Here is a 9,611-nt window from a genome sequence, read left to right as displayed (position 1 = left end):
CGTGAGTAGGTGAGGTTGGGAATTTAAGAGGAGGAGAATATAAAGATTATAATACGAACAACGGGTGGGGTTGTGTTGGAAGTAGGGGTAAAAAGATTAAAGAGAAGGAAAATGGGTGGGGGAAGAGGCGAGATCGAAGGAGGGAGGGATAAAGATTACAATACAAGCAGCTGAAAAACTTAAATGTAAACATGTGTATTTTTTTCTGTCATGCCTGTCCTCCCCCCCCCCCCAATCCCCTTCTCTCTCCGCTCTATCTAAGCATATAATTATATTATACACATACACTTATCAAAATGAGATTATCCCTCGAGGTAAGCTTAAAATGTTCTAACAACATTATTTTTCTGCCACTGTTTCGTTGTGGGCATTCCCAATTCAAAAGGCTTTTTTGAGTTAGGCACAAACTTCGCTTACTTTCGTTAATTAATAGGTACTGGTTATGTAAACCTCGAGGTAACATGTATAGGCAAACATTCTAATAGTAAAAATATAAGAAAACAAAAAATTTATTTTCAATATAAAGATGATAAATAGCCTTTGGTCAGATCACAAGTAACCAACATTACTCCAAACACACACACACACACACACACACACACACATACACACGCACACACAAACACACACACACATACACACTGCGGGGGATAGATAGATAGATAGATAGATAGATAGATAGATAGATAGATAGATAGATAGATAGATAGAAGATGAGCCTAAGGGAGAATAGACATGAGGGAGGACAGGAAAAAGGAAAAAAAGCCCCCAGAGAAACGTTTAGGGAGAGTAGTACAAAAGTTTGGGCGACAGGCAGCTTTGCAATAGAAGAAAATCAAGATACTCAGAAACATAAAGTAACAATATACTCGCAACCCAGTCAGCGATAGTATAGAAAAAAACCTTCAAAAGCCTCACCTCATTATAAGGATACGCCTGCCACACTGTTCCATCTATTGAAGTACTCAAGGTTATCTTCTCCATATCACCTGTTTGGTCAAAGGTTCGCAGTAAATTAAGTAATTGTATGTGTATCTATGTATCTATCTAGTAGGCAGTAGGCAGGTAAGCTATTAGGCTGGTGGGTAGGTAGGTAGGTAGGTATATATATAGGTACTATGTAGGTAGGTAGGTAAATAGGTAAGTAGGTAGGTAGGTAGGTAGGTATAGTTAGGTGGGTGGGTATGTAGGTAGGTAGACAGGAAGGTGAGTAGGTAGTTAGGTAGGTAGGTAGGTAAGTAGGTAGGTAAGTAGGTAGGTAGGTAAGTAGGTAAGTAGATAAGTAGGTAGGTAGGTAGGTAGGTAGGTAGGTAGGTAGGTAGGTAAGTATGTGGACGTGTGCATGTGTGTATCTATCTATCTAGCAATTTGTATTTCATGTTCTTCAGGTTCGCCTCCCCCTCCCCCACCGGGGCCTCCAACACTAGTATTTCTTCCCTTATTTTTCCTTCGCCCTCCATCCCTTTCACCTCTCTCCCCACCCTGTACTATCCCCCTTCGCTATAAAGTCACTGTTGATTGTTTTAAAAAAATAGTACTCTCCTTATGATTATTGAGGCGCAGACAATGTTGTGTTAGTTTTGTGTTGCCATATTTTTGTTCCTTTTCTCTCTTTTTTTTCTCTTTTTTTCTTAGTTCTTTCTGTTATTTTATTGTTATGAAATGATTTTTTGTTTTTTTGTTTCCTTAATGGGCCTTGTGGACTCCACGAAGAAATCTTTGAGCGAGAGCGCGGATCTTTTTCGGCTCCATTGTCATTATACTTAGAGGCACCTTCACTCGTCCAAATAACTCCATTCTTGTTGTCATTGTTCCTGGACATTCAAACATATGTTTGACATCCTCCATTTTGATGATGCTGATGTTGATGCTGATGATGATGATGATGATGATGATGATGATGATGATGATGATGATGATGATGATGATGATGATGATGAGGATGAGGATAAGGATGATGATGATGATGATGATGATGATGATGATGATGATGATGATAATGACGACGACCATGCTATCAATAGGCAACTGTGCCAGATATCTCTCTTGCCCTTTTTAATTCCCAGTGGAGCAAAGGCCATCAACAACATTATTCCAGCGAAGCCTGTCCTGAGCATCCTTTTCTATCTGTATCCATGATGTCCCCGCTTTTTCAATTTCCGCTTGTACCGCTCGCCTCCATGTCATCTTTGGTCTTCCCTTCTTACGCTTTCCTTGTGGGTTCCACCTTCTTCCGATGTTTTTGTAGCTGCTTTTTGTTTTACGGGAAAGGGCTGCTAACCCTTTGCCCAACCGACCTTAGTCGCCTTCTACGACATGCGCGGTACGGATACAGTGGTCCTATTCTTTGCTCCCCTGTCTCTTGGATAGGGCCCCGAGAACCACACGGGGTGCTAGATAGAAGCAGACCTTATTTTCTTTTTGATAAGTATGTTTCGTTGAGCAAAAAAGACTACTTACCCATCATCACGAAGCCTTCAATGACGTGATAGTCTGTCAGTTCAAATATGGCATAAGGTGTCGTGGAAGATGAGCCCACCCATCCTCCATTTGACAACGAGAAGGCTCTCAGACTGAAAGATAGAAAAAAATCGAATAGATTAAAGTCTACTTGATTAACCCCCCCCCAACCCCTCCCTAATTCTTTTAAAAATAAACAGCTAAAGATTTTGTCATTATATTAGTGTTTTAGCACCTTTGAATGGTAGCTTGCATTGTATGCTTCCCGAGAAGATGAGATTGTTTTAGAACGCTATTAAGTATCGATTGTAAAGTGCATAGAGTTTGCTGTTGAGTTGGAATTTACGCTATACAAATACTATCTATTGTTATTTTTATTACTAATGAACACATTAAAAGCGTATTTTGTGCTTAATCCTCACGGCAACTCACTTGTAGCCCCAAACAAAGCGTGGCGACCCTAGGTGTGAGTAAAAGATCAAGTTGATCAAGTAGAAAGCCTAGATTATTTTTTTTAGAATAGCAAAAATCACTTATAAAAACAACCACATTTATTTAAAATGACAATGCTTGAAATTTGGATGAAAGTTATTCATTTTTACATGGTGTAAAAGAACTTCGTCTCTTTCGTTGTGGCTGGTGCGTGCTATTATACGTGTTTCAATTGTTGTTGTGGGGTTTTGTATTCTTGCTGTATTGCTGCTGTAACTTTGCTAGTTCCTGTCTCAGTTTCTGAAGTTACACTGGCTATGTATGAGTCTCACGACCAGGTGTGTGCACATGTGTGCGTGTTATGTGTTCGTGAGTGTGTATGTGTGTGTTTGTGTGTCTGTATGTTTGTTTATATATGTGTGTGTTTGAGTGTGTATGAGTGTGTGTATTTGTGTGTGTGTGTGTGTGTGTGTGTGTGTGTGTGTGTGTGTGTGTGTGTGTGTGTGTGTGTGTGTGTTGCGTGCATGAATATTGTTCGTACATACATTTATGTAAAGCGCCCAGAGCTGTGTTTACACGTGAGTGGGCGCTATAGAAATGATCTTCATTATTATTATTATTATTATTATTATTATTATTATTATTATTATTATTATTATTAATCAGGCGCTCGTCAGTTTGGGGCATACAGAGTTATTGGTATAATCTTAAAGCCCGATCACTTGCTTTGCTTTTACCGGAAAAGAAATACCAGTCTATAACAAAAAGAAGTATTTGCGATTGAAGGAGTTGGGGGTCGCCTGGTGTCAGAGGTAAAGTCAGGGGGAGAAAACGACCACCATATTCCTTCCAGAACTGTAGCGTCCCAGGAAGCTGCAAATTTGCTTTTCGTACTTTTGATCAACTTTTTTACTCAGTAAAATCAATGGACGAGTAATGAGTATAAAAGTGAACATAAAAGGTGTTGAGCCAACAACAAAACGAAATAAAAATCTATAAAAATTGCCAAACGATTTCATTATTTTGACAAGCACCTGATTCACTACGATGCCTCGCATAAGATAAGATACAATAAGTTAAGATACAATAAGTTAAGATACAATAAGTTAAGATACAATAAGTTAAGATAATACTTTATTTTTTATTGTTCCAGAGGGAACTTTTTCTTGGCCGTACAGAATAAATGAAAGATTTAATACAGACAGACATACTTACACAACATCATTAGGCCCATTGGGCTCTGCTACCTCGAGGACCGATGCAGTCCCGTAGTTCAACAAGCAGGAGCTGCGTTCACCTGGCGGGAGTTAGATTCACGTTACAAAAAGTCACTACCTCAGAACTGTAAAGTTCTACCTGACACTTTTTGGCCGTTTCGAGTTACCAAGATCTTGAGATGATAAACAAAATGTTCTATCTACTCGATCAAAACCGTGAGAGTTTTCGGAGTCGTGATCGAGATATTCAAAAAAATTCCATTAGAAAGAGCTTGACATGTTATGAAACTCGAAATCTTTTACGTCACTTTTCTCAATAGTTAAGCACTGAGCGGATAGAACTTTAAAATTCTGAGGTAGCGAAGTGTCATTTACCACTGACAGACAGACAGACAGACAGACAGACAGACAGACAGACAGACAGACAGACAGACAGACAGACAGACAGACAGACAGACAGACAGGCAGACATACACAGACAGACAGACAGACAGACAGACAGACAGACAGACAGACAGACAGACAGACAGACAGACAGACAGACAGACAGACAGACAGACATACACAGACAGACAGACAGACAGACAGACAGACAGACAGACAGTCAGACAGACAGAAAAGAGGGACACTAAAGAACTAGACCTACCAGTGGCGCTTTTTAGCCACCCTCACAAAAGTCAGAGAGAAGCAAAAAAACAACAGAATAGACACAAGAGTGAGGGACATGGTCAGAGTTTTAACCTCTTATCAACCATGTGAGTTCTGGAAAGTGTTCATTTGGACCCCCCATTTTAACGTTTTTCGAGTATGAAGTCTCGACGACCCCATAATGATCCCAAGAAAAGCACAGGCCCCCAATACGCTTAACGGGTCATGTAGTTTCGAATACAAAAAATGCAGGAAGAATAATAGTTTTCACCATATTTTCTGTGTAATAGGTATTTTATGTGTATACACATAATCGCGCACACACGCAGGAGTACACAAACATACACACACACACACACACACACACACACACACACACATTCTCTCTCACTCTCTCTCTCTCATTCACTCTCTTTCGCTCTCACCTGCCCCCCCCCCCTTTTCTTTCTCTCTCTTGAGTCGAGGAGTGCAGTGTGTGGAGGAAAGGGTAGGTGAACATTAACTAAGGGAGGTGCAATGTAAATGAAGTGGACAGATGATAAGGGAGTAAATAAATGACAAATGGTTAATACAAAGCATTAGTAAAGCGTATTTCATCGTTTAACAGCATACTATGTGGCTTTCATAGTCTTAATAAGTTGAGCGCTGTCTTCTGTTTTGGCCTATTCTATAACCAGAGAGATCTCTCACGTCAACAATAAAGCTAGACACTGACTCAGAGTAAGGTAAATCGAGTGGACATAGGGTAAAGTTAAATAATACAAAGGAATACTCAGTAAATCTCATTTGTAAAGGGTTTATCCCCCCTTAACAAGATGCTCTAACTGCAACAACACTGCACTTATCACATCATGGCATAGGACAGAAGGTCGAGGAACTAACTGTTGCCGGATCAATAACAACAAGAACAACTGGGACAAGAACATCTAGAACAACTAGAAAAACAACAACAACAACAGCAACAACATGACCTGTGCTTTTTAGAGTCTATGTACTATATATATAAGTTGAGTGGTGTCTGGAGGCTCTCGTGGCCTAGAGGTTAAGGTGTTGGCCTCTCATTCAAAGGTCCCGGGTTCGAATCCGGGTAGTGACCGAAAAATTATCTTCTCTAAAATTGTCTCCTTTCACCTCCTTTCCTGCTCTCTAGCAATGTTCTGTTATCTGCTTTCATTTCCACTTTCTGCCCCCACCCCCTCACCTCCTTTGCCCCCTCCTCTGGGCTCCTGACTCTTTCTGCAGCCTTTCTACTGCTACTCCTTGGCTCCTCCTAACTGCTGTCTTTCTGCCACACCCCTGATCTTCTGGAAGGAAAGATCTACACCTAGCCTTCTCAGACAAGGGCCAAAAATCTCGGAGGGCCCGTGTGCAAGTTGCGCACGTTAAAGATCCCTTGGTGGTCTAAAATCGATAAGAGTAGGCTTCGGCCGCCACCCGGGCAAAATTCAAAATTTCCTACCAACTGAAAATATTAGGTGTGTCCCGCGCGCTCATATGACCTTATGCAGTTGCGAGCGCCGTAAAATACTTTACAAAAACAAACAAATGAGCGGTGTCTTCCATTTGGCCTATTCAGTTCCGCACTGGCTTCCATGAGGCACATTATTATTCTGAGACCAGAGAGCTTTCTCCTATTAGCAAGAAGGCAGACACTCACTCAGCTTGAAGCAGGAGACATACAAGGCTGTGTCTGTGAGGTAGGTGGACGGGACAACAACGCCGTAGGTGAACAATTCCTCGCAGCTTTTTGTCTTGAGATGTAGCTGGTCTGAGGGGAAATCTATTCAGAGAAACACAATAAGCAATGAGACAGTCAGCATTCTGTCTTTATTTTTCTTTCTTTCCTTCTTTCTTTCTTTACTTTCTTTATTTTTGTTTTACTTTCTTTCTTTCTTTACTTTAATTTTTACTTTATTTATTTATTTATTTATTTATTTATTTATTTATTTATTTATTTATTTATTTACTTATTTACTTATTTACTTATTTATTTATTTATTTATTTATTTATTTATTTATTCATTGGGAGGGGGGGGGGAGGTTGCTCATTGTAAGTTGGCTTACTATAAATTAGTCTCCTAATTTGATGCATCTGAGCGTGACTTGTTCTCAAGTTTACATGATGAAAAAGAAGGGTATGAGAGACTGGCAAAAGGATACGTACTAACTCAGAAATTGAAATGCGAACTGAAAAAGCCAACGCTGTCATCTACCAGCTCGCACCCCTCCTATCTCATTCAAACATCCCCATGGACACAAAGAGACAGCTTATCACCTCAATATTCATACCACCATTATGCCAACCCGGGCTGAGAGGGATACAATATCACTTCAGGAAGACCGAGATACTCGATAACAATTTCTCCCCACTAAAGAATAGAGCTCGGGAGCATCTAAATTAACCGCTACACCACTGACGGCGGTAAGATAAAGAACAGCCCCCCCCCCCCCCCCAAATAAAAATTTTAAAAAGTACAAGTAAAGCACTTACCAATGTCGTAGACAGAATACACGTGCGAAACATGGGATGGCCCTCCACAAAGTTGAGTGCTCTGTCCTGGACATACCCACGAACACGAGCTGGCTGGGCTCAGAGCTTCAATGGAGGAATTAAAACACAGGCACTCATTGTCCGCGGACCTGATGGCGGCTAATGATTTCCCCGGTACACCTTTGCAGTAAGAGGCACACTGTTGTACTGTCATTCTCATGTCCAACTTCATTGATTCCGCATCAGGTGGAAGAGATGCTATCTCAGCACATTGTGTGTCCTCTGAAAAAGAAAAAGAAATCCTAAAAGTCATGAATCTCCATCAATATGCCTCAGCTTACCGAAAAGGCGACAGTTTCATCCATGTCTGTAAAATTCAACTCGTGTTGAGGGCAAACAGCATCCCAGTACAAAGACGGAGATACTCAATAAATTAGATCCCCCCCCACCACCCCCCTCCCTCACTAGGAAATCGAATGTACGTCTTTAACATGTAACAGCGAGGTCCTTTACCTCGGTAAGGACGCCGACGAAAGGGAGAACTTGAAGTGTAAGGAACAAAAGATAAAAAGGCAACCAAACTGATATCCGCACAGAAGAAATTTATTTTAACAATGGCATGCATAACAATTACTGACATAATATCATCATCAAAGAAAACAGTAGCAATCATTGAGGTGTGTGTGTGGGGGGGGGGGGGGGGGGAGGGGCGCTACTTTCCAGTCCTTGTTCTGAATTGAGGTCACCGTGGCTTGCTCAGGAACACAACATAGTGCTCTATTCCGAACCGGCGTATCAAAATTAACACAATGACTCAGAAGTGACTTTTTGCCTGCTAGATCTCGAAGACAACAACATAAGAAACATTTCAACCAAGGGTGCATCAGGTATTATTTTTGTGAGCGTTAACTGAACGTGTAATAATCTGCCAGGACCCTTTCAATTCTGTTTCACTAACGCTGTTATACTTACCATCGAAGTATTCGCAGATGAAAGGAAGCTTTGTATTGCAGTCCACAGATACCAAGCTTGAGCTGCTTATGTTGATGGCAATACACTTAAGACCTTCCCCTGTGAAAAAGGTGTAACGAAACAGCAATAACTTGCAGATCAAACATACAAGCTTCAAGCTCTCTTAATATCTTACATACTTCTACGTTAAAGGGAAAGTGCTTAGCTTACACTTGTATATCGAATGAGTATTGGACTAAAAATATAGGGGTTTAGAGTCAGAAACAAACGTAACAATTTGTTAAAGTCCTCCATACCATCATTTTTGGTTGAAGAATCTCAAAAAATGCAATGTACATGTACATTTTCTGTAGTAAAATCGCTCAATACTTGTCCCGTAATGTTCTTTCAGGAACATAGGGGAGTTTTTGATAAGGGGATCTTGCAAAAATTATTCTAGGAAAAGTTAAGGCTCCAAAGTGTTAAAGATGCATACAACTCGTAACAGCGTTGTGCATAAACAGATTGAGGGACTACCACCACCACCATCATCATCACCCTCTCCTTCATACGTAAGCAAGTGTCAGTGACACGGGGTTTAGATGGGTGGTCACTGGGGTGTGTCTTTGAGCAAGACACTACAACCCTAGCTCAAAATACAGGGGGCGGCACAGTGGCGACCGACAGTGGCATGGTTGTAAACTGTTTTGTATTAGTGTAATATTGGGTATTTATGTATGTATTTATGTATGTATGTATCTATAATTATGTATTTATGTATGTATGTATGTTTGCCATTGTAAACTAAAGTGCCCGTCTGAGACAAAAAAGTGTAATTTATATTAACTTTAGTTTTTGTCAATGCTTCTGTAGTAATCATAATTATTCTACTGACATGCATATTTTAAAAATAAAATCTGCTTTGATAAGCACGTTTATTTGCACCAGCATCAATAATCGCAAGTTAACAACCCAAATGATAACTATAAAACGAAAAACGTTGTGGAAACGACACTGAAAAGAAAAGTAGCTAGAGCAAGCCATATCAATGGGTCCGCCAATCGTTTATCTCGTAAAGATAAAGTATGCCAACCCTCTCCTTCCCCTTATTCTTTGAAGAATATGACACTCGGAGACCGCTATTTCGTGTTGACAACGACAATGATAATTATGGCTATGATAATCTTCATTTCCTATACTATAATACACAGTTTCACTGCCACTCTAGAAGTTTCCAAGTAGGTCAGGGGGGCGTTTCAAAGTGTACGTGTGTGTGTAAGTGTGTTTGTGTGTAAGTGTGTTTGTGTGTAAGTGTGTTTGTGTGTGCGTAAGTGAGTGTGTGTGTTTGTGTGTGTGAGTGAGTGTGTGTGTGTGTGTGTGTGTGTGTGTGTGTGTGTGTGTGTGTGTGTGTG

At 40.4% G+C, this 9,611-nt stretch overlaps 1 protein-coding gene across 1 annotated transcript in view; it reads right to left on the bottom strand.

The window, feature by feature from the left end:
* LOC101848151 overlaps positions 1–9,611 on the bottom strand; it is a gene marked incomplete in the record, with an annotated part of 62,163 nt that overhangs the window by 4,351 nt on the left and 48,201 nt on the right. Inside the window, 6 exon segments of the mRNA XM_035972739.1 lie at positions 919–989; positions 2,461–2,573; positions 4,108–4,189; positions 6,415–6,537; positions 7,249–7,530; positions 8,221–8,319. Of these exon segments, the coding sequence (XP_035828632.1) occupies positions 919–989; positions 2,461–2,573; positions 4,108–4,189; positions 6,415–6,537; positions 7,249–7,530; positions 8,221–8,319 (770 nt within the window).

This window comes from Aplysia californica, unplaced genomic scaffold (genome assembly GCF_000002075.1).
Source record: "Aplysia californica isolate F4 #8 unplaced genomic scaffold, AplCal3.0 scaffold00821, whole genome shotgun sequence".
In the NCBI taxonomy this organism is placed as follows: domain Eukaryota; kingdom Metazoa; phylum Mollusca; class Gastropoda; order Aplysiida; family Aplysiidae; genus Aplysia; species Aplysia californica.
This window is presented reverse-complemented; position numbering and strand designations above follow the sequence as displayed.